General features: G+C 33.3%; 3 protein-coding genes across 9 annotated transcripts; 2 read left to right on the top strand and 1 right to left on the bottom strand.

Annotated features, from left to right (window-relative positions):
• Positions 1 to 1,112: 1,112 nt before the first annotated feature.
• Positions 1,113 to 3,554, top strand: LOC111307567 (protein LURP-one-related 15-like). Its single transcript, XM_022905585.2, has 3 exons — positions 1,113 to 1,596; positions 1,898 to 2,119; positions 3,261 to 3,554. Exons 1-3 carry the CDS (start codon positions 1,318 to 1,320, stop codon positions 3,405 to 3,407), a joined length of 648 nt encoding a protein of 215 aa, XP_022761320.2. The 5' UTR covers positions 1,113 to 1,317; the 3' UTR covers positions 3,408 to 3,554.
• A 3,534-nt stretch (positions 3,555 to 7,088) lies between these two features.
• Positions 7,089 to 12,259, top strand: LOC111307644 (TOM1-like protein 6). Of its 3 annotated transcripts, none has more exons than XM_022905705.2 (9): positions 7,089 to 7,448; positions 7,876 to 7,954; positions 8,062 to 8,160; positions 8,987 to 9,100; positions 9,249 to 9,406; positions 9,510 to 9,591; positions 9,695 to 9,780; positions 10,154 to 10,432; positions 10,832 to 12,259. In XM_022905705.2, the coding sequence occupies exons 1-9, from the start codon at positions 7,318 to 7,320 to the stop codon at positions 12,000 to 12,002; spliced, it is 2,199 nt and encodes a 732-aa protein (XP_022761440.2). In that variant the 5' UTR covers positions 7,089 to 7,317; the 3' UTR covers positions 12,003 to 12,259. The 3 variants fall into 3 exon arrangements, with proteins under 3 accessions (XP_022761440.2, XP_089607792.1, XP_022761441.2); XM_089751666.1 differs by having other exon boundaries at positions 8,062 to 8,727; XM_022905706.2 differs by lacking the exon at positions 10,154 to 10,432.
• A 153-nt stretch (positions 12,260 to 12,412) lies between these two features.
• LOC111307643 (regulatory-associated protein of TOR 1-like) lies at positions 12,413 to 25,718 on the bottom strand. 5 transcript variants are annotated; one of them, XR_016331993.1, is made up of 24 exons: positions 24,855 to 25,718; positions 23,838 to 23,940; positions 22,292 to 22,374; positions 22,053 to 22,211; positions 21,835 to 21,951; positions 21,552 to 21,709; positions 20,495 to 20,649; positions 20,250 to 20,394; positions 20,087 to 20,165; positions 19,817 to 19,918; positions 19,330 to 19,413; positions 19,127 to 19,237; positions 18,348 to 18,701; positions 18,062 to 18,251; positions 16,961 to 17,545; positions 16,492 to 16,809; positions 16,282 to 16,411; positions 14,911 to 15,035; positions 14,682 to 14,827; positions 14,480 to 14,581; positions 14,277 to 14,388; positions 13,823 to 13,908; positions 13,317 to 13,401; positions 12,413 to 13,181 (listed from the first exon to the last, which is right to left on the bottom strand). XR_016331993.1 is itself a non-coding variant. In XM_022905698.2 (24 exons), exons 2-24 carry the CDS (start codon positions 25,119 to 25,121, stop codon positions 12,843 to 12,845), a joined length of 4,023 nt encoding a protein of 1,340 aa, XP_022761433.2. In that variant the 5' UTR covers positions 25,122 to 25,135; positions 25,470 to 25,656; the 3' UTR covers positions 12,413 to 12,842. The 5 variants fall into 5 exon arrangements, 4 of the variants coding, with proteins under 4 accessions (XP_022761433.2, XP_022761432.2, XP_022761436.2 ...); XM_022905698.2 differs by lacking the exon at positions 14,277 to 14,388 and having other exon boundaries at positions 24,855 to 25,135; positions 25,470 to 25,656; XM_022905697.2 differs by lacking the exon at positions 14,277 to 14,388.
• Between the last annotated feature and the right edge of the window lie 1,652 nt (positions 25,719 to 27,370).

The following is a 27,370-nucleotide window of genomic DNA, read 5'->3' as shown; positions in this document are numbered from 1 at the left end:
AGCCCATTCACCAGGGACTTTTTAGTTCTTTCATTCTTAGTTATAGGGTTTTAAACCTTTATATGACTAAAAAAGGAAACAAAAGAGTGTAGCGGCAAAATAGAAAAAAAAATGGAGAAAAGAGGGTGTTGTGCAGTTTCAGTCAAGTAGTTTAATCAAGGTCAATCCGTTGTCCGATTGGCTAAAATTTTATCTGTGTGTATAAAACTCATTATTCTTCAGTCTGAACGGTGGAGATCGAGTTTTGAGTTTTTTACCTACTAATTTTGTGAGTATTTGTTAATCTCTAAATTTGCTGAAACTTTTTCAATTTTCTCTTACAAGATTGTTTCCTTATCAAAATTGTTTAATTTTGAGATATTATAGTTGTATACCTCTAGTTCTAGCTAAAAAAAATTGTGTATTCTCATTATTTTGATAATGAATATTATTTGTTACTGCTCATGATTTTTACTTTTTATTTTGAGAAGATTTTCACGTAAATTACTTATATTCTTGTACTTGTAATTTAGTAATTTATTTGTTAACTATATTTGTTTGATTCCTATTAGATTTACATAAGAGAGATAATTTAATTTTTTTGCTACGTGACATATTCGGTTTGAATATTATTTGAGATTATTTTTTTCATCAAATATGAAAGAAAGTACTATATTAGGAACAATGGGAGTATTCAATTTTTTTAATGAAATTATGTATAAAAGTACAAATCAATTACAATCATAATCAAATACTAATCTTTGATATAAGTAATCAAGAAGAATATAAATTACTGGACAATCCAAACTAAAACAACCAGCAAATATGCAAAAATTTCACCATTCAAAATCATTTTTCAGTTATGATTTTTATTTTACAAACAGAATCTAAATACATCTTCTGCCAGATAGTTAAATTTTTTGTACAAACTTTATTGGAAAATTAATTGTTTGTTTTGTAGCGAATAGTCAATTATCCATTTCTTTAAGTTAATTATCTGTCCCTTTTTGTGATAGTTGAATTTGAGAAAAAAAAAGGTAAAAAACAAATTTGCATTGTTATACGTGAAAGCGTTGCAACAAAACAATTCATGGCCGGCTTGGCCTCATTCCAAACAAACCAGTAACCGGCGAAAGAATTTAATTCGAACACGTAACGTTGCAACAGAAATCTCCTGGAATTCACACACATTTACCATTCCAAGTTTTACCGACGCCTTTGGCTTTTTGATCAATTTGCATATATAATTGCAAATATTAATGGAAGAATTCTGATCAAAAACCCAAAAAAACAAAAGAAAATTTCAAATTCTCCCTGAAATTTTTGATAATAAATTCAATGGCAGCAATAGGAGGAAACCTGCCAGTGCCAGCACCGGCCAATGCCTATACACCGGTGGCTAACCCCATTGTGGTGATTGGAGAACAGTTCCTAGCCACATACCCCGTGGAACTTAAAATACAACAGAAAGTATTTACACTTGCAGAAAATAACTTTGATATTACCGACGTTAATGGTAACCCTATTTTCAAGGTTAAAGGTAAACTGTTCAGCCTTCGTGATCGTCGCGTTTTACTTGACGCCGCTGGAAATCCTCTCGTCTCTCTCAAACAGAAGGTAAATTTTGTTACCCTTTTAGACCAAATATGTCCTAAAAGACACAGAATATATGTTTCTCTTATATGTCTGAACTCATTTCGATCTAAAATTTTCAATTTTTTATCAGAAACAGAAGACGTTAACCGTTAAAACTATGGTTTTTTTCTTTTTTTGCTCTTTTGTTTAATTGATCATTAAATCATTATATGATTGGAAATTGTATATTTCAAGTGAAATTAAATGTTTCATTGGTAGATACAGGAAAATTTATGAATTATGATTGAAACTTAAGGCATCATTTTTATATGTGATTTGTCAGATATTGACAGTACATAGGAGATGGCAAGTTTTTAAAGGAGAAAGCAACAGCTCCAATGATTTGCTATTCAGTGTGAAGAAATCTTCTATGCTCCAATTCAAGACAACATTAGACGTTTTCTTGGCATCCAATACCAGTGAATCACAGCCTGATTTCAGGATCAAAGGGGGCTGGCATGAGAGCAGTTGCACTATTTATGCTGGAGACACCATAATTGCAGAGGTAATTAGTTGTAAACGCTTTAATTTAATTGCATCCCCTTTTTATCATTTTGGAAGAGCAAATATCATTTTGGATCATGTGGGCGTGTCTTAATCAAATAGTTAACCTACTCTCTTTAAGAAATGGATTCCAACAAGGTTTGGGATCGATCCCACCCTTGTAACTTTTCATTCTCCAATTTTCTTTAGACCTTAACCTCCTAAATACCCAAAAAAAAAAAAAAAAAACTTCCCCTTTTTCTCCACTGTTCATGTAATTAAGTTCTCATTCGATGATGAACTTTAGTGCAGTGGGGATTCATTCTCTCCACACTAGCAACGTGTTTGAGGCCAAACACGACTCTAGCATCGAACAGACACTTAGTATAACTCTCACTTTCTCATAAATTTTTAGATGAAGGTGGGATTTCATATATCATGATCCTTCCGTTGACCATAAAAAACTAGTCGAAGTACTAAACAAATCATACTTTCAATCTTTTTTAACCAAAATTTAAGTTTTTATGCAGGATTTTCCAATAATAATAACGTAATAGACATGAAACACACACACACATATACATGTAACAAAAAATAATAGTATTACACCGTTTAATAATCATAAAATATAAGAATCAATAAGAGTTTGATTGGAAATCCTAGCTTGAAGTCATTAATGGGTATGTGCAACACATATGCAGATGCAGAGAAAACACAGCATGAAAACCATGGTATTTGACACAGACAATTTTGGAGTTACTATATACCCCAATGGTTCTTGATGAGACATACATACATACATACATATATATAAAACAAACAATAATATTATTACACTGTTTAATAATCATAAAACACAAGAATTAAGAGTTTGATAGGAAATCCTAGCTTGAAGTTATTGATGGTTGTGTGCAACATATGTGCAGATGCAGAGAAAACACAGCGTAAAAACCATGGTATTTGAGTCAGACAATTATGGAGTTTCTGCATACCCTAATGGTTCTTGATGAAACTTACATACATGCATACATACATACATATATATATATATAACAAAAAATATTATTATTACACCGTTCAATAATCATAAAATATAACAATTAAGAGTTTGATTGGAAATCTTAGCTTGAAGTCATTAATGGGTGTGTGCAACACATATGCAGATGCATAGAAAACACAACGTGAAAACCATGGTATTTGACACAGACACTTATGGAGTTACTGCATACCCTAATGTTGATTACGCATTCATTGTTGCTCTGGTGGTTGTTCTTGATGAAATCAATGCTGATCGTAGTGGCGAGGACTGAACATACAACACCACTATCCTCCTCCCTTTGAGAGGAAACCTTGCTGTATATGTATCCACATATCATTATCTCGACATATTAAATAATGTTGAACTTTGTACTCCTTTTGATATCTATGTATGTTCAATAAATTACTTTAATTGCTCATTTTTAGTTTTTATTTTCTTATTTGAATTTAGAGCTAACAAAGATAGCCCAAGAAAAAATTTATCTGACACAATCAAACACGATTTAATTAGAAAAATGTTAATGACTCTGAAGTTATTTGACCTTAACATATATCGATCCAAAGTTGAAAAACCAAAAATTTTAATTTGAAATGATTCAAATTTAAATTAATTTAAATTTTAAAAATTTATAATTTTGACTCAAAAGAATTTAAATTCGAACCCACTAAATTAAAGTGTCTAAGTCTAAATAATTAATACAAATTCAAAATGATTAATTATTTGAAATAACTTAATTTTCTTTTTAACTCAAAATAATGTGATACAATCAACAGATACATGATTTGTTTGAATACTTAATTTTTAATTCTAATAATCATAGTTCAAATTTAAATGTTGACAATCTCAAAATAATCTAATACAAACCTTATTGGACTTGTCCTATTGACAATTATAGTTAAATTGCATACATTTAACCTTGGTGGATAAAAAATGCCTTCGAATTGAATTTGAAAAGCTGTCAAAAAGTAATTAGTAGTATGTAATTAACCTTGATTAACCATCTGCAGTAATTTTTGCTGGAGCATGGGCCAACAATATGTGGATATAGTTGCGCATGTGTTCACAATGGTGCCTTTAATTTTGCTGGGGGTGATCGATTGCATGCCTGCTGTGCTTTTATGCATGGTCAGACTGTTTCGAAAGCAGGAGTATCCTAGGCTGTGATAGTTGCCAACAAGAAATTTTTAGACAATTTTTAAGTAAAATTCGTAAAATTTTTTATTAAAAATGATTAAATAAAAATTAAAATTGATATATTAAATATTTCATTACATAAATTAAATATATCGATTTAAAAAAATTAATAAATATATATATTTTTATATAAATATTTTTAATAAAAATATTGATAAATTTTTAATCATTTAATAAGTATCAATCAAATTTAAATTATAAATAATTTTTTTAGTATTATTAATTTTTATTAATTTATTGATTTAAATTTTTTACTAAAATTATTATTAAGTCTTTTTTCAAAATTTATAGATTTCACTTAAAAAATTTCATGTATATTTTATCCGTTGCGAGCAACCCCTTTGGTTTAGGCTTAGCACATGTCAACATCCACAAATTGAAAGAGAAAGAGGGGAAATTGGGAGGGTAGGATACCTTGATTGCACCCATCATCAATGCCTAGAAAAATTTTTGCTTTTGCAATTTGATGGAGAATTATTGTATTTCCATGGAAGACCTGAAATCATGATGGCTGTCACACAAGGAATGATGGGAACACATAACCGTTGACTTGCTTTTTGCTTATAGTTTCCCACACCAACAACGGAAAAACCCAAAACGTAAGAATTGTAATTTAGGTTAATTAAGTTCGTAAGATTTTTCATTAAAATAAAAAATTAATTAAAAAATAAAGATTGATAGATTGAAAATTTTTATTATCAAGAATATAAATTTTAAAATAATTTTAATAAATTTTAGTATTCAAAATTCAGATCGTATTAATATTAAATATTAAAAATAAAATAATGAATTAAAAGGAAAGGAAAAGACAAAAAAAAAAAAAACTTAATTATTCGAAAAGGATTTGTTTCCTGTATGCCTTCTTTTGGGTGAGTGAGTGGGATACTGATCAACTCCAATAACCTTTAATTGGCTATGCTTTCTTATTCTCCGAAGACCAAGACTAAATGCAGCAAGAATAAATACGTAGTTGGGCATAGGCTAAGTAGGATTACGAGTAATAAAATTTGTCAAATTCGATTTGAATTTAAATTGATTTTATTTAAATTAAATTTTATCTATTTAATTTATTTTTTATTTTTTATATATTATTTTAATATAAATTTTAATATATTTAAATAAATTTATATATAATCAATTATTTTTATTTTATAAAAATTTAAAACATACATAAAAATTAATAAAAATATATAATTTTTTTATTCAATTAAGTTTTCATTTCTCAATTTAAAATTTAATCTAAATTTAATATATATATTTATTATTCAAATTTAATTCAAATAAAATAAATCGTGTGCTATGATTTTAAATAATTTTTTATTTCATTTTTTTTCTCACTCTGGATGACAGCCACTCCATATTAGTGCTTAATTATTGGAGTAACATCTGACATATAACAATATTGGTTGAGTCAAAGATATACGCCGCCAACCACTATTATAAAATTAAATGTCGCAATCCTTTTCCATTAAAATTAACCAAATCTCACATATAATCTATTATCTTTCTGACTAGTATTGTCCTTGTTATTATTTTTGATGTGAAGAAAAAGGTTAGTTGCCTCCACCTCCTTCAACAAGATAATCAAATCATCCTCCTCACGCCTTTTTCATTTATTTATCTATCATTTTCTTTTTGGATTACGACTTAATTAGAATTTAAAATTTTTATTCTTAAAATCTCAACGATTATTAAGTTTAATATTTTTTATGTTAATTATATCGTAACTTAAAAATAATTAAAAATTATAAGTATTAGAAAATTTAATTTTAATTTTATAAAATTAAATTTTTTTACAAAAATAATGAGATCATAATTACGAAATTTAAAATTTGGACAAAAGGTAGCATAATTGAACAAATTGTTGAATAAATGAAGTATCATAGATGTTTGGAAATGGAATTCCAAATTCTATTTCCAACCCATAAAAATTCAAAGCCAAAGGCATATTTCATAATTGATTTGCTTCTTTTGTTCTTCCAATAACTTTCTCGTCACTTGCTCTTTACATAGTTACAATAATTGGCATTTTCCGTTAATTTCTTAGGAAATTCATGTCCCATCTCACACTTTATTTTACAAAAATAAATAAATTAAAAAAAATCGGCTCTATTTGACAATTTTTTTTATAATTAAATTAAAAAATGTTCTTCCTAAATTGTATTTTAAAAAGATTTGATTAAAGGATATTTATAAGAACCGATTGATTGTAATTAAATAAGATCTTTTGTAATTATTTATTAATTAAAAATGTTTATATAGTATAATTTTAATTAATATTATTCGTACATATGAAAATATTAATTAAATAATTTTTACCTAGTGATTTAATAATTAAAAATTTTTGAAGAAAACATGTGGATGTGAATTTTAACTGGAATTTGTCTTCTTTGGATAAAAAAATTAATTAAATAAATTCTACGATGACGTTTAATTTAATTTTAATTATATAAATACATTTAAATTATAGTCAAAAGTTGATAAAAAGAAGTTTCCTAGAAAATTCACTTTCTTCACCACCAAACATTAATTCCAACAGTGGCTCCTCGTAATCTGCTAAACCATTAACGAGATAAGATTGCACCAACGCAGCGCGTTCTTTTCACGATATAATAGAGCGCGTCGGTAAGCTCACTAATGGAGGAGAAAAAAGCTTAATAATAAAAAGAAACGAATTTTCCGTAGAAAATTACAAATTACAAATGAAATGAAATTTTCTTGCTTGGAAGGTCTTTAAAAGGAAAGCCGAGAAAACGAGAGAAAGAAAGAATTTCGCTTTTTATATTTTTCTCTAGGGTTTTCAGTTTCTTTTTTTTTTTTTTGTTTTTTTCTAGGCATCCAAACAGAAGGTAAGGAAAAGTTGGTGTGATTTTCTAGGGAAAATTTTGAGGTTGTTGTTGTTGTTCATTTGGTGGAATTTTCTCGGGAAACAAGCAGAAAATATTTTGTTATTTTTAAAGGAAAAGGAAGAGAAGAGAAGAGAAAAGATGATGATGATGTCATCAGCTTCATCGTCAGCTGCGACAGTAGCAGTAGACAAGGCAACGAGCGATCTTCTAATCGGTCCCGATTGGACTATTAACATCGATATTTGCGATTCTGTTAATTCTAATCATTGGTAAAAAGTTTCAATCTTTTTTTCTTCTTCGTCAATTTTTGTAAAGGAGTTGACTTTGATTTTTTTTTTCTGTTTAATTTCTTAATTTCCACGTGCATGCTTTTATGTTGATATTTAATTTTGTTGTTTTGTAATTTTCCCATATCTTCTTGTTTTTCTTTTGGTTTATGTATCTAATATAGTTGAATTATGGATGTTGATTTTCTTTTTCTTTGATGGAATTTATTGAATTTTCTCTGCTTTTTTTGATATTTTAAAGCTAGTTTTTGTGTTGAAATAGATGAAGCTAATTGAAGAAAAAGTGGTGAAATTTTCTCAACCATTACTGTAAAGTGAAAGGCCTTCTGAGGAAAAAAAAACATTTAATTGATAAAAATATAAAAATTTCTAGTTTACTGATATGATCTGTGGATGTTGAATTTGTCAGGCAAGCAAAGGATGTTGTAAAGGCTGTGAAGAAAAGGTTGCAACACAAGAGTTCTAAAGTGCAATTACTTGCTTTAACGGTAAGTTTTATTGGAAAATAATTTTTCAAAATTGCTTTTCTGTTTTTTGGGGATTTCATGTATCATGTGTATTTGTGGATTAACAGCGTGTCATTTACCATTTGTAGCTTTTGGAGACGATGGTGAAGAATTGTGGTGACTATGTCCATTTTCAGATTGCTGAGAGGAATATATTGGGGGAGATGGTCAAAATTGTGAAGAAGAGGGTACTTTTGATCTTCCTGATTTGATTATAACAAGAATTGTTGGTCTTGTTCTTCTGGTTAAAACTATTATTGCTTACTTTCTTTCCTTTTCGAAAAGGATTCTTGCTCGTATATAGTTATCTTAATTTAATGGTCTTTAGAATGCATAGAACTAGTTTAGAGCCATTAGGTTTCAAGGGGTCATTGTTAGCTATGGAGCAAAAGTCTACAATAAAAGCAAGAGTGCTGCGAATGTAGTTCTTGGATGAAGATTTGTGCATGTGGTAAGATGTTGGAGGAAAATTAATGATGTAACATATGTCCTTTGAAGGAAGACAAATCTTATTTCTCCATTGAAGGTGCTTAGCATTCACTTTCAACTGGGGACTGATACTAGTGTTTGTGAACCAATGGGGTACATGCTAGCTGCCTTATTTGCATCCCAAATTTAAGTTTGGTTCATGTTATCTGTGAGGACAGGAATTTTTCTGAAGGATGACATGACTCCAAAAGTGATGGGTGTTGAAAATCATTGAGCTAGTTATGAATGTTGAATTGTAGTGGTTGTCCGGTTATTTTGCTTTTGAGGTGATTTCCTTGACCAAGTCATTGGTTTAGCTGAAATGCTTTTTATGCATGTTTTGACTTTTGGTGCATGGATTTAGCATCTCATTTGTATTTATTTTTATCTTGTTCTCACATTGTTTTGCTGATATATGACAGTTTTTATTACTATTATTGTTTGTTGAACTTTATCTGATCTAAATGCTTCATCTGCCATCTCTTTCTATTTAAAATCTCCATCTATCTGTCAGTTTTAATGAGCCTGACTCCCTGATTTCTGCAGGCTGATATGCTTGTGAGGGATAAAATCTTGGCTTTGTTGGAATCTTGGCAGGAGGCATTTGGTGGTCCTGGGGGTAAATATCCTCAGTACTACTGGGCATATGATGAGCTAAGGGTAAGCATAGCACCTTAAGTAGTTATGTCTCATACTGGACCGGCATCAAGGACATGATATCCAAGGATTTCCACTTCTAAGATCAATTACTCTCATCGTATTTGACTACTCTAGTGATTCTAATATTATATAACTGTACAAATGGCAGCGTTCTGGAGTAGAATTTCCCAAGCGTTCATCGAACGCAGCTCCTATCTTTACACCCCCTGCTACGCATCCAACCCTGAATCATCCTGGTTATGGAATGCCAAGCAATTCTTCTAGAAGGCTTGACGAAACAATGGCTACAGAGATTGAAAGTTTAAGGTCTAAATTCACTTTAGTTTTGTTTATAACGTTTGTTTGTTCATCTATAGATGTTTTTGTCTCACTACTTTCTTTTGGCTGAAATTGTCTTTGATTATCTTAGTTTGTCTAGCTTGGAATCTATGAGGGATGTTATGGACCTCTTAAGTGACATGCTGCAAGCTGTAAACCCCAGTGAACGTGCGGTATGAACAACAATAATAAAACCTTTTTTATTTTTAATCAAACCTTTATTTAATTTAATTTGAGAGTGAAATCTTTAACTGTACTTTTTGTCTGTATTGGCAGGCAGTAAAAGATGAAGTGATAGTTGATCTTGTCAACCGATGCCGTTCCAACCAAAAAAAGCTTATGCAGATGCTTACAACCACTGGGTTAGTTGTCTCCAAATTTCTCTTCTTTAAATGGCGCTAATGATTTTCAGTACATAGCCTTCTCTATTATCTCTGTTCACTAATTCCTCTATCAGATTGTTCTGCCCAATTATTGGAACCCTATTTGGGAGGTCTAGGGCTAACAATGGGATGCACCATGGAACATAAAAGCTTGTGTCCTGAAAGCTTTTTTTTTTTTTTTTTTGTAATTATCATCATCTTAATGGTCATCTTATCTATGGCATCCACCTTTATGCTTATGTTTCTTTGTTTGCACATGACTTGTGTGTGGATTTCTATAAAAGTCAGAAGTTCTTTCTTTTGCACGCGGTCAATGTGTAAATACAAAAGTTCTTTCTTGGCTATGTGGCAGGGATGAGGAACTTTTAGCTCGAGGTCTTGAACTAAATGATGGCCTGCAAAGCTTACTAGCAAAACATGATGCCATAGCTTCAGGTTCCCCCCTGCCAATTGAATATACTGGTGTAAACTCCAAGCCAACTGTAGCAAGTAACTCCAACAAATCAAATGAAGTGAAGAATTCAAGTCCAGCACCTAATTTTAGACCACCTACACCCGTTGCTTCTGTGACAAGAAGCCAGATTGATGAAGAGGAAGAAGAGGAAGATGATTTTGCCCAGCTAGCTAGAAGGTTTCATTTGCTAACCTCTAATTCATCGTATATTTCCTGTCACAATCCTAGAAATAAGTAATTTTTTGTTAGTGAATATCGCTTGTAGTTAGGCAAAATCCACATAGAGAATCTGAGCATTAATCACAATTCACAGCCCATGATAATTTATTTGTTCTTTCCTTTTATTAAAAAAAAAAAAAAAGAAACACAGAACTTGGTTTTAGGTTATTGTTTAGACATACTAGTCAACTCTTTTCGGCAGAACCCATCTCAAGTCTTGATAACTATTATCATCCTTTATAAAAGGCCAAGAGCTTGTTGACCTTGTTTCTTTTCATCTGTGATCAAACATCATAGTTTTAAAATGTGTTAGGTTTAGGTCAGTTCTTGACTGGTTCACGTTTATTGCGAGTGCAGGCATTCCAGAGCACAGTCCACGTCTTCTCAGAGTACATCTGCTGGAACAAGTGAAGCTATTGTGCCAATCAACAATATTACTTTGACAACTTCGAATATGCCAACTGCTTCAACCTCTACTCCGAGCAATGCATTAGCTTTGCTAGATCGACCTGCACCCGTTAGGACTACAAAAGAGCAGGACTTGATTGATCTTCTAAGCCTCACCTTGTCAACAACATCTGCTTCCTCTCCCCATACCCCTTCTACACCACCTGCATCTCACCAAAATATGCATCAGGTTCCTGTTCCTCCTAGCACCCAGGGATATCCTTACACTTCCCAAACATACCTTGGAAGTCAGGGACAGCTGCCTTATAATAGTTATGTTGTTCCCTGGGCCCAGCCTCAGCCTCAGTCTCAGCCTCAAGTGCAGCCACAATATCATTCCCCACAGAAGGTACAAGTACAACCACAGTCCCAACCTCAAATTCACCCACAATCCCAATCCCAAAGCCAGTTCCAGGTAGAATCCCAAACTCAAAACCAGTCAAATTCACTGCATCAGGCCCAATCTCAGTTCCAAACTAAACCCCAACCTCAACTCCAGCCACAGTCCCAATCACTACAGTTACAGGCACAATCCCAAGTCCATCTGCAGCCGCAATCCCATCCCCAGCCCCAACCTCTGCACCAAGCACAACAGCTAACTCAACCGCAGGTCCAAGCACAATCCCAAACTCGAGCCCAGTCTTTCTTGCAACCTCAATATCAGCCACATTTTCAACCTCAATATCCTCAATACTCATCTGGGTATCCCCCTCCACCATGGGCTGCAACTCCAGGTTATTTGAACAGCCAAAATCATCTATCCTCTACTAATAACATGTTTTCTACTCCCCAAGTGAATTCTACCACATCAAATCCTGTGATAGGGAGCAGACCCTTGCAGCACGTTAATTCATTCCCCGTAAAAGGCAGCAATGGAGCACCAATGAATGGGGATTCTTGGGCGAGTGTGGGACCTAGGAATCCCGCTCCTGTGGCAGGACAGAAGCCCTTTATTCCATCATACAGATTGTTTGAAGATTTGAATGTGCTTGGAAATGCCAATGGAAGGCTTAAGACGACGAGCAATACATCCCCTAGCTTGTCGGGTACTACTCAAAGTATGGTTGGTGGAAGGAAATGAGACATTGTGGCTTTTATGCATCGATATGTCCATACGAATATGGTCTAAATCCGTATCTAAGATGGAATTGTCTCTCAGATTGATATGTGATTCATTATTGTTTCCTTGTGTGATGCCTAAGATGTTTATAGCCTTCTGTCACTGCCACCTCCAGAATTAAGTAGAATGTCATAGTTTTTGTTCTTACTAAAACAACCATTATGGTGATTCGTCAATTAAGGTGATTTCATTACGAACCCAACCAAAGTTTGATCTGATTTTGTAAATTTGTTATTTGTTAGAACCAGATATAGTTGGGGAATATTTGTTGGGATGGTTGATGCTAGACTTTACAATTAAAGTGGCAGCGACTTGGGGAGTGGCAGAAAGTTCGGGCTTGCCCACAACTTATCTTCTTCCGCTAGTTTAAATTATGATAATGACAAAAGTCTGTTTGCTGCTTTTACAAATTAAACAAAGAGTTGGAACAATGAACACACTGAAAAGGATGAAATAATGGGAAAACTATTTACATGGATTTACCTATTATATAACAAATTATTTGTTAAAGCCCATATACAGGATAGGATTTCTTCCAAACATGTGTGAAACAATCACCACCGGAGGCTAATGAATATGTCTCTATATATATAGCATTACAATCAGCGGATTGTGCTCCCTGAATTTCCAGGAACACCCAAATTGTAAATGTGGCATCAGAACACCGAACGCTTAATGATCCAAACTCAAATTTTTGCACCCATTAACCTGGATCTCTGACTCCATGAAATTTGTGCTAACAATGTTTCAACCACCGTTTGCTGCCTCCCAAATTTATGAAATTGGGAAAGAATTGAACATTCATCTTGTCTGAGAGTTGTCATCAGCATAGATAGAAACACAGGCATCAGCAGCACCAGCAGCAAGCAACACTAGGTAGGGATGGAAGGCAAGGCAGCTCACAGAACCAATCTTCTGGGCCATGAAGGTATGTTGGTATTTAATGATGCCTAGTTGTTCGGCTTCCAGACTGAAGACTTTGATTAACTGTTTCGCTGAGCCACTAGCAATTATTGGGGCATGTCTATGAACAGCTAAAGCTGTAAGTGAGCCTCTGTGAGCATTGATTGTAAGGTTAGTATCTCTTTGACTTCTAATATCAAGGAACTGAATATCGCCAGCCTGGGATGCACTAACAATCTGAAAAACATGTAAAGTTCATCAACTATCTGTATTTCCTCAATCAAAACCACAATGAAATGTTCAACAGGGAAGAAGATGATGACAACATTTGAACACCCCTTTTACCAAACGTAAGACCTGCGGGCTGCTTACCTTTCCTTGATCAAGTCCAGGTTGAAAGCCAATACCCACAACTCTTTCCACTTGCTGAGTATGCGGCCTAGTTGCACAAACCAGCCTAAAACATAAATAACAATCTTGGGTCAGACAGAAAATACAGATGAGAACATGAGAGAGCATTTTCTTCCGAAAAAAGAGAGGGAGGCAAGTAAAAATGAGGGGAGGTGTTAAGCACTATAAAAGCAGTCAAGTTTCCCAAGTTTATGAGAGCAATATCAAGTGTATGGTGATGACTGTTGGATGAGTGAAATGATAGTAATAAACTAGTTGTAAAATATTTCACTTCCACTAGTTGACAAAGTTAATGGGAAGGGAATCTATGTTAAACTGGTAAGGTCACAGGAATAAAATCAACAATGGGGAAGGTCACATCATTCGAAGCTCAAAATGATATCACAAACAGGAAAAATCCATCATTCCAGAAGAATATCATTCATTATCTTCTGAAAAAAATAAAGAATTCATTATAGAGTGCTTACATATCCGGTGTCCGAATGTCATAGAGTCTTACAGAACCATCCACAAAACCAGCAGCAAATTGACCAGCATGAACTTGAGAAGAAGCCTGTAAATATAGGGAAAGGAAATCAATGAGGAAAATAGGCAACTGAAATAAACTGTGAAAACAAAGAAAAGCAAAGAACGAAAAAAAACTATTAATGGTCAATACTACAAGTCATGACAAGATAACCTTGAAGAGTTAGATCTTTAATGAAAGTGGAAGAAAAATCATATGCCATTTTTATTCTTCACCAAGAATGGAATGCAGTTTCAGTTCCTAGATGAAAAGTATGTCAGAAAAACAAAAAGAACAAACAAACCAAATAAAAAAACAACAAAACAATTACCTTCCTTTACACATCAAACCCAAGAAATAACTTAAATCAAATGCAAAGGTAAGGTACGATTCAAGTAATCTGACATATAACTAACCTCCTTCTGAACATTCAGGAAAGCATCCAAACTAATAAAACTTAACAACTTTCCAGCATAGCTTGTTATCCAATACAGCATGCTTCTTATTTGCCAATCCGATAGTGATATGCTGTAATTTTTCCAAACTTGTAACTTCTATAAGATTGCTACTTTGATGAGGTAAACTATGAGCATAAATGCAAAGGAGATTGAAGACCCACCAGTGCTGAGACAGTGCAATCCGAGGCTGACGGTACTGAATTAACAAGCTGCTCCTTATCCAGATCCCAAAGCATGATGGATGATATCTCTCCAGAAGCATACTAGTTGTCATATCAAAGCAATGAAGAATACTATATTAGGCATCAAACAATGAGCAAGGAACACTTTCTTAGAGATAACATTCTTAGAATAAGTACATACAAGATATCCAGATCGCTGCTGCCAGTCTACAACAGCACTCGAACTCCGCACACAAGGTTTCTGACCTTGGATTGAAGAAAATGCAGCAACGAGTTTCTGCTTGCCCCTCAGTGTATAATCTTTCCAAACCCGGATATTTCCATCACCTGCAAGAGATAAGCCCTAAATTAATTTAACAAAACAAAGCCACCATGAAACATTAAAAGAAAAAGGTGGAAAAGAATATTACATGAAGCGACAAGCAATAAGCTGTCATCAAGCTCATTCAAAAGACAGAGTTTAGAAATTCCCTTCTCTGGAAAATCATGATTATCAAAACCATTGAGGAGGGTGTTTTCCTCATAATTCCATACCCTGAAAAGAAAAACCAAAAAATTAAATTTCAGCAAATAATTTGCAAAAACAAATGGTGAAAGTGTCACAGAAAACAAAAAGTAGTACCAAACTCAGCTAACTGATTTCAGAAGCATTGTTCATTTTTCAGTAACAAAACAAGAGCCACTTGCAGAAAGCAATTTACAATATATCACCTGTCATGAATAAGAGAATTCTACTTTTTCATTATATAATTATAGGTTAGCAACAGATCTTATAAGAAACCAAAAATATCAATCTTCTTAAAGTTAAGAGTTTATATCTTATTCATACCATGTGAATATGAATCACAATTGGCCACCTTGCCAAATCTTTTTTAAAATCTATATTAATAAGATTCAAATTGATGCATTTCTGGTGTATAACTTTTTGCACCATCAATGATTACAGCTCACCATCTTATTAAAAAATTTTAAAAACCTTACAAATAAATGTTAATTTCAATAAGTAACATTTCAATGAGATGACAAGTTGTAACTCATTGAATTATATAGTATTATACAAAAAACACATCAAAAATAAATCTCATTAATAGATACTAATTTTTTTATTGAATAACAAATTTTTATTAACTGAGTATGTAGAATTTTACACTAAAAATACATCTCAAATTTTCTTCCAAAATCAGTGAAGTATCATATCTACTGAATACAAGGATAAATTCCAAAAACTAAGACCAATGGTTTTGCTTCAGAAATGGAAGAGAAAATCTTTTGAGATCATGGGATAAAGACAAACTGTTCTTGAATTGTACAAGTACTTGAACCAACATGCTCTAAAATTTTAAAAACAGGTCAATGCTAGCAAATTAGAGTATCTTACATGGAAAAACTCACAATGGCATATACTCTCGTTCCTAGTTAATTATATCGGGCATGAAATAGTGACATGCCCATTCCTCAATTAAAACTTCAAGGGCATTTTCATTCTTCATTACTCAGAACCTAATAGGTTACTCTAAAGCTTCTAGTAAAAGGTTTAAGGAAATATATTTTCTAATAAAAAAAAGTGAATATCCCAAACTACCAATGTTTTCAATAAGTTTCCGCTACCCTGCTCACATTTCTAATTTGGCCTAAAATTATCACCTTCACTTAATAGATAGATTCCCACAGACTGAACATGAGAACATATCAATTCTTAATGGCGTGTTATCTCAAATCATTTAACATTCAAAACTGGAATTGACTTGCTACAGGAATCCATTAACACAGAAATCACAAACCTAATCCGTTCATTCTCATCAGCTGCAATCACAATAGGAGGGAAAGGTTGCACCAAGGCTGTTCTTGTACCTGTCTCAAATCTAGTATCCCAGCTAGCAATTTGACTATTATTATTAAGTTTGCTAACAGCTAGCAAAGAAAACGAGAAACCTATTAGTTTCAAAGTGAAAACTGGCAAAACAAACCAAAAACAAAGTTAAAAGGCATACAGGAGTGCTGGTATTTAGCAATATGCTCCATTGCAAATCTCTCCCGCTCTTCTCTTCTGGCCGATGGTTCTTCACCATCATCTGATGTAGTAAGAAGTGGCTTGCAGAAGTGGCCACAACTAAAATTATAGATAGTTGATTGTGGAAGAAAACTGCGCCCCCCAGAACAAGAACCCAGAAGTGGGTCAGCTAATCCTGAGTCAGGAGAATTCATCAGATGTGGCCTGAACTCTTGAGAGCAAGCTCTACGCATGCCAGTGAAGAAATTTTGTCGAGGAGGGCTAACAGGAGGTGTTCTAAACGTTAAAGGCAGATGACCTGTGAACATCATCTCCCAATTAAATCTTGTAACTTTAATGTCTAAATAGAATAAAATATAGCACTATTGCAAGCAGATATCAAGGAAAAGCAAAGGTGACAGTTTTCAGGATAAGCATTATGAGAAATTAACAGAGAACAAAATCATTACCTCCCTTCATTTCAAACCATGAAGAAGAACGAGCTAATCCAGCAAAACTAGGAAAGGGTGAGGAAGTTGTTGGTTCACCAGGCCGAGCACTGCTACCAGCAGACTTCACAGAGTTTGTTACTTGTTCAATCCCGACAACAGAAAGAACCCGTCGGCCAAGACTTGCTATGCGTGGAGACGGGTCCATAGCTAAAGTACACATAGCCAGTACACACTGTGAATACATTGCATTGTCCAAAGGTTTTGGCCTTGAATGATGAACAACCCCATTACTGACACCATCATTTAATATTCCACAATCAGAATGTTGAGATGAATCATCAGACAATGGAGACCCATGCATGATTCCAGAGGTAGCAAGAGGACTGCTAGTGGAAACTCTTCCACCCCGAACTACTGCTGAGCTGTCATTTCCAACTCGGATTAAAGGCCCTATTTGGGATGAGACTATATTTCCATTTCCTGTAACATTTATATTAGCCAGTGAAGGCAATGAATTCAAAAGGGAATTAGGCTGAGGTTTCCAATATGCAGCCGCAATTGACTTGAAGTGCTGCTTATGTCCAAAGGCAAAGTGTGCTAGAGCTGCCAAGAAAAAACACAAGGCATCAACATTGATCCACCAACTTAATTTAGAAAAACAGTAAATCTGTAAAACACCAACTCACAAGTCACAACCCCGAATCAGGAAAGAAAGCAATTCAAAGACAGAATCATGTTAGCACAAAACATGCAAATATTAGGTTCTAATCACAGTGTCAGATGCTGATAGACAACTTGTACAACAAAGAGTATAATGTGACCACAATTGCAAGTTGCTCTAATGTTTTGCATTACACCATAGCACAGAAATGTTATATACAAAAACATGAATATTGAAAATTTTTAGGAGGCCCACAATGATCCAGAATTTGGAATATATTACAGGTAATCCTCAGGCATTAGCAAAAAAGCTACAGAAACTTTTCGAGGTGCTTCATACTGCCAAGTTTCTGTCATATTCATTCAATTATGTCATGATAATGTTAAAAACTGGGGAGAACAATCTAAGCAATTATCAATCCTAACATATGAAATATGAACAAGATAACCACCATATACCTACAGCAACTTCTGCCCGGACAAGAGGGCTTCCATCAGAAACAACATTCAAGAGGCTTTTAATAATAATAATCACAGCTCTACTCTTTTCATCATCATCACATTCTTCATCCCCTCCAACACCATCTCTAAATGGGTCAAACCCAGCATCAAGCAATGTAGCCAATGCAAAAACTGCAGAAGCCCTAACCTGAAATAAAACACCTATGATTACAAATACCTGCAACAAGCAAAATAGAAACTACCCATTTATTAAAAAACATATAAAATTAGAGAGAAGATATACCTCAGGCTGAGGCTCAGAAAGTAAAGGAGCACATATTGCTGGCGCATCTTCCTGAAGACCTATTATCTGAGCCTCACTAAAATCTTCCCACAGCTTTCCAAGACACAGGCAAAGCCACTGAAGGAATAAAGGTTCAGTTTGTGCACCATTTTGCATGGAATCTTGAAGGTGCTTCAAGCACATATGGATTAACCCTGCTTCAATACAGACTCCCTGGCCCCGTCTATGCCCATCCACAATTACAGCCAGAACAAATGCAGCCATTGCACGCTGTTCAGGATATGCTTCCATGCTATCAAGAAACCTAATGAAATAAACATGACCACCATCCTTTACCAGATCAACCTGACATGACTGCAATCCAAGATTATAAATTTTCAAAATTACTACAGTATAAGGTGAGGTAAATCTGCTAACATATACTGCTGCAATAAGACATCAAATAGAATAAGAGAAGCAGATTAAATTCCTAAGTGTGAACAAACACACACAGCGGACCATCAACACATATTTATTTGGGCAACAGCAAGAAGTGAAACATTAGAATTTTCACCACTACAACAACAATTTTAAACACATACCATAGGCCAACTATATAGAAGCTTCCACCATATACAATAGAGCACTTAATGACCTAAACATTAGGCTCAAAGGCAGGCATGCGCATAGTACTCAAAATGTTAGCACAAGTATATAAGTTGCATAGTATGCATAAGTAGCTATATCAGCATAAGCAAACAAATATTCATCACAAAACCATGAAGCATCTGTGGACACACCTTATCAAGTGCCAAAATCTTTGTCCAAATGAACACGAGGATTTGACGCAGTTCTGGTGTGCTTGTTTGCAACAGCTTCAGAACATAAGGAAATATTCCAACAGAAAGGGCCTAAAAAAGGAAACCACTATTGAAGTAAACAACAGCATATAATGGAACACAAAAAAGAGCACATAGAATAGAGTACACCCATCAATAACTACCAGATCTACAGCCCAGGGTCCCATATCAAGGAATCTTCCAAGAAGAACCAGTGCACGGAATCGATGGCGTGGACTAAGCAAAACCTGAAACATCAATGGTGACCTGTCAATCATTATATTAAATTTTTACATAATTAAGCCATTGTAACTATAAACTCATTGGACATGTCAATGTTAGTAGTCCTGCATAACAGACTGACCTATCAATGGGTATACTTCAAAATAAACTACTCTTTAAACAGACACAACAGCTCAAATTCCTAGTAATGGGATTTCAATCCAAAAATGAAGTTATTAGGAACTATGCCAATGGGCAGTGGCAATTCTGAAGGAGAATTTCTCCACCTTACCATCAAATATTAACTTAGATAACTGAGGACTCAATAGAATAAAATTGTTTAACATATATCCGACTAAATTTAAAACCACAATAAAATAAGAAGGACAACCAAACAATAGCTAGAAGGACCAGGAAATCATACAGCACCTGAAGAACGATAGGCAATTGCTCTGGTGGCTTTTTGTGCTCAGATCCATGGTCAAGCCATACCTCAAAAGCTGTCAGCTGTTCAGTAAAAAATGGACTTGGCTGAAACAAAGCAAAAGAAATCTCAGATATGATAAGGGAAGACAAGGAACTGAAAATAAGCACCTTCTTGTCCTGCTACTCTAGTAATTCTAGTCTAGCTCCAGTACACATCAGGAAAATTCAGAGCAACAAATTCATGTTAGCAAAGGACTTTGAAGAAAAACACACCTGGAACTCTGCATTAGGATCCTCAACCAAAGATGGTAGCTGGGAAAGGCAAATTTCAGCAGCCATGTCCCATGCATCCCTGGGGTGCACAGAAGAAAATTAAAAAAAAAAAAAAAAACACTAAGAAACAAGTTGTAAAGTTAGTGAATGTCCCCTGTAGTACCACATATGGTGCTGATGAGTTGGTGGCAACATTGGGTGAGAAATTGGAGAACAATTTGCAGAGCGCATGATCCTTTCAGCAAGTAAAAAATTTCTAAACAAACTGGTAACTAGTAAATCCTGTCTAAACAATCTCCGAAAAAGGTCTGCATCACAAAAAAGAAGTGTTTGATTAAATAAATCAGAAGACAAGGACCACTTCTATAAAAGAAAGCACACAACTGATCAAGAGACTCAAAGAAGTACCATGAGGAAGAACATTCCATGCAATTGTGTCTGTCACTGAAGTAAAAATCCAATTCAACTCCCCTAGAAGTGTTTTACGGTCATTTTGACGGCCTGGAATTTTATCTATAAGTGAACAGTCAAGAGACTCGTGAAATAATGAACGTGTACAAAACCTGGGCACGACGATAACCATCAGAAACAGCAAATTAGTAAGCCCATTTTTACACAACATAATCAAATATAATTAAATTAGAAAAAAATCTGCAAAATTAAAAACGCACAATAAGGTGAATACCCCTGTTATAACAATCCAGAAACAGCAAGAAGTAAACAGAGAACATTAGTAAAAGCTAATTCAAAACGTATATACAAAGGAGATATCTTTAGCCTAGCAAATAGACATATTAATTTGAGTATTCAATGTAGTACTTAGTCCTAATTAATCATATCACATAAAACTTGCTAAACAACAGATCAACATAACAAAAACACCTTATAAATCTTCCAACATATCCCAGGTGCAAGGTCATGTTCACATCTCCTGATAACTACCAATAGAGCACCTTCTGCAAACTAAAGGGAATTGTTTCAAGGCATCAAAGTTGCAAGGAGAAAATCACTCCTCAAACAGATAGGTACTTTCATCTTCTCTAAATAGGTGAAAAACTACTTTGACCTCAATATCATGCTAGGAGTTATTAAGCAACTATTGAAAACCTTACAGATAAAAGACATGTGCAACAGTCAATTTACAGCTAATAGCCACCAAACGACAGTGCATCATGACATTTTACACAAAGCATCTCACACAATTTCAATCCCCACAAATACCATCTATAGTGACAGTACTAACTCATTAAATTCTAAATTCCAACAGAAAACAAAAAGAAATGAAGGTCTAGAGTTTACTTCTCAAAACATTAAAAAAACAAAAGTAATGTGCCAAAAAAAGGGAGAGATGAACACTTTTTATGAGCCTGAAAGATGTAGAGTCATTACTTATCTACAGTGTGGATATCAAAAACGCCAACATTTTGCAAATGAAAAAAAAGACCTAAAATACAAGAAGTTTTACCATCTCAATGCCATTTTGATAGGTGTAGTAAGACATGATGTAAATACATCAGCAGGAAATTCAGCACTTTGAGGAAGGGTCTCATGTGCTTCACATGCAGCCAATAGAATGCAGTCTCGTGCAGATCCAGGGTAGTTAGAAGTGCCACAGTCAAGAAGCTATCAACCAAATTCATTTAAAAAATCAAATCAAGCTAGAGAAAGAAGACAATAATATCAATTTGAATATATGGAAACCATAAAATACACTACCAACAACTTAAGGACAGAACACAAGCAAATACCTCAATGAAGGCATTAACAATCAATCCAGCAGCAGAGCAATCAAAAACATATATAGAAGGTGTTCTTAACCATGAATCAAGGTCACTGATAGGCAAAGGAATATACGGTGTATAACTCTGCACACAAAAAAGATCAGGCAGAGCAGGAATACAATTTCGCAAATAGTGCAAATGAGAAGCAACAAGAATTGTTGCATAATAGTTAAACAAACGAACACCTTATTGAATAGCCAGATTTCACCATTTGCAGTTGGCTTTGGCACACCATGTCCATTATAATGAAATAGAACTCTCTCTGACTTGGCATATCTGCGACAAGTATTACAAAGTTTCTTCACTTCATCCACTGTAGGATCAAGTTCAACCTTACTGAGAGCCTGGTCATAAAAAAAAGAATTAGATAATAAACTTCATAGAGTAACCTCAAAGGAAACATAGTACGGTAAGGTGTTCACACCTTGGGCTGCCACCGCTCATATTGATCTCTCAAGTTTTTCCCAATAGTTTCAAGTGCCTTTGGTGGTGCCATAGAAAAAGGATCTGCCAACAATCAAAGAAAGAAAAAGTGGAGCAAACTAACTTTCCCAAAGAAAAAAATTAAAAATAAAACACATTTTTTTACAGTTTACACCATTTGGTCACCAGGAGATGGATGATGGAAGAAAAAATATAATGGAAATTTATTTTGTGTAATTTCAATACTAGGATTCAAACTTCTTGGCAACCAAATAAATAATTGCTAGTACATAAACTATATATCGAAATAATAAATAGATAAGCATTCTTGAGATTCCATGCTAATTGCATACCATTTTCATAGAGCGACAACCCCACTATAAGCAACAGTTTCTTAACCCCCAAAACTCAATAGTTCTTATTCCAAATTTCTATCCAATTTTCTGTTGCTTGGTTGCCACTACCACTAACACCATACCACAGTAAATACATGCTTAAAGAAAGGTACACCTGCTGCTCCAAATTTCTATGTTACATTGACTCAGGTATGACTATCTGACATGTGTATGTCTCCATGTGTCAATCCCTTCTTTTGTTAAATATTTGGACTTATGGATTCAGCTAAAAAAGTGTCAAAAATAAGATACGGGTACAGGGATCTAGTAAAAATTTATAGGGAATATAATACTACTTGTAAGGTTAGAAATTTTGAAAAATCAATTTGAATCAAACAAAACCTCATGTTTATTGGGGCCCTGTATGAGAAAAGTATAAAAAAATTTGGGCCTATATTGCCCCAAAACCAAAGTTCAGCTCATCTTCTTTTCTTTTAATTTTTAAATGGGCTTATGATGAAACATAGGCTTACATTGTTTTTTTCCCTCTTATACTTCCTCTCACGCTTTCTTTTATGATGCCATCTGGTTATCTATTTTTGTTCAATTTCTGGATTGGTTTTTTTATTTACTGCTTCAATGAAAGAGCCAAGTCTGAAAAACTAGAGCCATGTGGGATGCGAATTCCGCAGCCAAATCCATGTTGTATCACACCGACGTGGGTATGGGGCTCTGGAATGCCAAGCCTGTGTAAGACAGCCCATTTATCTTCCTCTTTGAAAAGGCTCAAAGATTTTTAAAATATATGTCAAATGAATCCAAACTACATATAGTTATTTACCCTTAAATAAATGGAGGTACTTCATTTATTCTCAACTGATAAAAGGTTACAGAGAAAAGAGCTTAGTTGGAAGATTGACTGTAATTAGTACTCTTGGACAAGAATTCTCTTAATTCTCTTTAGACATTCTAATGCAGAAATAAGGACAATTATTATGGAGTAGAGAAAGTAACAGTCAAGGGCAAACTCAATAGCCAATAATAAAATTCATGCATGCCCAATAAGCCACTAGCATTTCGTTCCTTTGCATGATAAATAAAATAAACCCTATTAAAGATTACCAAATAATAATAGTGAGCATCAATGCGTTAAGAACCATTAAACAGTAAACATGCAAAAACAAGAGGAGAGAATTGTCACAGAAAACATACCAATCCAGCACTCCATTCTTGCACAAGGAGATATTTTTATTACATCAGGTGGATCAACGCTAATATTTAAACATACAACTAGAGCTACACATCCTGTCTTCATCTGCATATAAAGTTGAGAGTCAAGTGAATATGTTCAAGCCTTCTATATCATGACAGATTAAAGGGAAAATAACTCTTATTGGGTGATTTGTAATATTTATTAAGAACAAACATACTATTATCTAATTATTGTATTCTTCCTTATTCTACATGCTTAGGCTTTAGAAATCTTTTTAAGAAGACATAACAATCTTCCACAATATTTTCTCCTTATTTTGCTTTTAAACTCTAAGCTCACATTAAGAGATAAAAATAGAATAGATTTCACCATGGCATGTTTAAAACCCAAAGCTAGAGGAGTTATGGGAAATGTTACTTTATCACAGATGAAAAGACAAAAGGATTGAACAAAATAAATTTCTCCTTTGAAGGCATCTAGTGTTTTCATCAGATGACTTCATGCACAACCAACTATTTGAAATATGTTTCATTCTCCTCAGTGAATCATAAGGCAAAGGTTATACTGGAATGGAAAAAAAAGTAGATTATTTATTGTACAAACTATCGAACTTCCTAATGACTCTAATGCTTTTACATAGAACCAAGTCAGCAATAGAATGCTGCTATTGCCCCCTTGCCCACACCAAATTCAAGGATCTCAGTGAAACTTAATTGCACTAAGAATTCCATAATGCTAGGCTAGCACATCCGAGAATTCTCCCCTCTTCCATTCAATGCACTAAAATCATATTCACATATTACTTTCATACCATAAGTGACATGGATATGGATTGATTTTAGCAATTGTGATGTGATACATATATCATTTCTAATAACCTATCAAAATTTTCATACCCATCTTTTGCTACAGCAGTCTTAATAAATTCTCATTTTTTTCAGCCTATGATTAGATATAATGAGTCAGATCAATGGAATAACTAAAGAACAAAACGAGGAGGAAAGGAAATGACTTACTCGGTCCTTAGGGCGCCATTTGGAGACAAGGCCACTATCAGAGGGTCCAGCGGGCGTGGATGCTTCAAAGGCAGCATGCCGAAGCTCGCATAAAACAATAGTCTGAAGCAAGTAAGCCATCGTTCTAGGCGCTGCTGCGGCGGAGGAGGTAGCGGCATTGGCATAATCGCTGGTGGATGCAGTATCGAAATCCCTCCTTTGAGAGGCCGCGTCAGCGGGAGCAAAATCATCCTCATGGTAGTCGCCACTGCAGCCGCTGCCGTCCATGACATGATTGGATACTGCCAACGACAATTGCGAAAACCGCGACATCATCAGATCGCCCAATGCCATCGAAATCTCCCAAAAAAAAATAAACAAAGAAAAAAGACCTCGGGTGAAAATTTAATTAATAATAAAAAATAATATCCGCAAAAACCCTGGCCTTTTTTCTCGAAACCTATCGACGAGAGAAAGTGAGAGAGATCGAGAGAGAAGAGAAGAGGAGAGAGGATTCAATCAACGAAGCCGCTGAACCAGCGGCGCATGGAGATTCGCCAGAGGAAAGAGAGAGAATCCAGCTCCGAAATTTGCGGAAATAAAAGAAAAGGGAAAAGAGAGGATTTCGAATCCTACGTGACGGCGACGATGGTGGTAGTGACGCATAGAACAATGGCGGCACAAGAAATTAAATAAAAAATTTTAAAAAAAAAAAAAAAGCAAAGAGAGAGAAAGGGAGGGGTATCAACTCTCAAAAGAAGGATTTTGTCAAAAGTCAGTGTGACTATCTGTTTCAGTGTGTGTGCGTGCGTTGCTGTTCTCTTTCCGTCTCTTTCCATTTTCTCATTTTTTTAAGTATCTTTTTTTTTTTTTTTTTTTAAATCTATTTTCACCTGGCAATCAAAATCAGACTTATAATTTAAAGCACAATGAGAGCGTGATAAAAAATAATAATAATAATAATGAAGGTGAAGGATTTAAAATTTTAATAATTATTATATATAAATTTATTAAAATTAAAAATTTATGTTTTAAATTTTTATGTCGATATAAATATAATATATAATTTTTATATAAAATATTATATTAATATGTAAATTTTAATAATTACATTATATCAATACATAAATAATCAAATTTAATCAAAATAATAACTAATTTAATAAAATTATTTAAAATAATTAATAATTATTTAAAATTATTAATAATATGTTTTCCTAGTTTCTTTCATCACATATTCCTTTTAATTAGGTCCATTTTTTTAATATATTTACTATTTAATGAAGTAATTATACCATTAATCTTGGATTTATTTTATGTTACACATAATAGGAAAGTTATTAATATTTATCAAATTATTAATTTTTAATATAGGATCAAATGTGTTCTTTAGAATATAATAAGAAGATTATAAAAAATATATATACAATAAGAAGTAAAGTTCTTGCATAAGATAACTGAATTCCATGCTTTTTATTTAAAATAATATCCAATAATTTTAAATTTTAAAATGTAATACTTATAATTCATTTCTTTATTCTTAAATTTCTGCTTTCTTTACCAAAAAAAAAAAAGAAAGAAATGTTGGATCGCATGCTTGCATCAATTCTTTTTCCATTGATATTGAATTGTTGTCGACTAGTTGTCATCTTTCCAAAAATTCTATTGCCTTTGGCCTTTGGCTTTGAATAAGCTAATAAAGATTTATTCCAAATATAACTTATGAAGCGAAGGAAAAAAAGAAACCAATTTTATCATTAGCAAAGAAGAAAAGAATAGGCATCCTAATTAGTTTTTTACGCAAGGTATTTTTATTAAGAATAAAAAATTATAAAATAAAAGTTAAATTTACATAAATTAAATATATAAAATTTGAATCAATTTAAATATGTTTTGATATTTTATTTGAATAAACATTTTTATTTGTAATTTTTACCAAAATTTCACTGTTCAGTAAATATTGACCAAAATTTGTGCATACATTACATATTATTTTAACTGAAATTTTCATATTATTAATTTTCTCAGTTAGTTCCATCAACATAAATATTTTATATTTAAACTTATTTTTTTAAAGCATATTTAAATTTACTTTCCATTAGATATTTTAAATAAAAAGCCTTATGTACTTAATCTAAAAGAAAGTTATGTTCGCTCCTCATATTTTATATGTGTTTGATGCATAAGATTATAAGATGATAGGATAAGATGATATTATTAATAGGATTAGATTAAATAATATTATCATATCTTATATTTAATTTTTGCAAAGATTAAGATATAATAATTTATTTATTGATTAAAATTAATTTTATCAAAGTTTATATAATTTAAATTATTAATGTAATTTTTAAGAGTATAATAAAAGAGGAATGAATTATCCTATGCCAAGAACATGATTAATCCTTCTTACAATCTTATTATTCGTGTTAAATGTTAAAATTTTGCATGTATTATCAAAAACATATTTGAACTTAAATCTTTTAATTAAGTTTTACATTTAAAGTTGCTAAATAGTGATTGAATCTAAACAAATT

This window comes from Durio zibethinus, chromosome 22 (assembly GCF_047325235.1).
Source record: "Durio zibethinus cultivar Kanyao isolate XHJ-2024 chromosome 22, ASM4732523v1, whole genome shotgun sequence".
NCBI lineage: Eukaryota > Viridiplantae > Streptophyta > Magnoliopsida > Malvales > Malvaceae > Durio > Durio zibethinus.
Note: the sequence above shows the minus strand (reverse complement) of the source record. Positions and strands in the feature narration are given on the sequence as shown.

What these genes read in the sequence shown, in the direction of transcription:
- LOC111307567 (XM_022905585.2), top strand. Translation starts at nt 1,318, where the DNA reads ATGGCAGCAATAGGAGGAAACCTGCCAGTGCCAGCACCGGCCAATGCC. An exon ending in TCGTCTCTCTCAAACAGAAG is followed by an intron (nt 1,597 to 1,897) that starts GTAAATTTTGTT and finishes GTGATTTGTCAG; the next exon opens with ATATTGACAGTACATAGGAG. An exon ending in GAGACACCATAATTGCAGAG is followed by an intron (nt 2,120 to 3,260) that starts GTAATTAGTTGT and finishes ACACATATGCAG; the next exon opens with ATGCATAGAAAACACAACGT.
- LOC111307644 (XM_022905705.2), top strand. Translation starts at nt 7,318, where the DNA reads ATGATGATGATGTCATCAGCTTCATCGTCAGCTGCGACAGTAGCAGTA. An exon ending in ACAGAGATTGAAAGTTTAAG is followed by an intron (nt 9,407 to 9,509) that starts GTCTAAATTCAC and finishes TGATTATCTTAG; the next exon opens with TTTGTCTAGCTTGGAATCTA. An exon ending in TTTGCCCAGCTAGCTAGAAG is followed by an intron (nt 10,433 to 10,831) that starts GTTTCATTTGCT and finishes TTGCGAGTGCAG; the next exon opens with GCATTCCAGAGCACAGTCCA.
- LOC111307643 (XM_022905697.2), bottom strand. Translation starts at nt 25,187, where the DNA reads ATGGCATTGGGCGATCTGATGATGTCGCGGTTTTCGCAATTGTCGTTG. An exon ending in TTGTTAATGCCTTCATTGAG is followed by an intron (nt 21,710 to 21,834) that starts GTATTTGCTTGT and finishes TTTGGTTGATAG; the next exon opens with CTTCTTGACTGTGGCACTTC. An exon ending in ATGGAATGTTCTTCCTCATG is followed by an intron (nt 20,395 to 20,494) that starts GTACTTCTTTGA and finishes TTTGTGATGCAG; the next exon opens with ACCTTTTTCGGAGATTGTTT.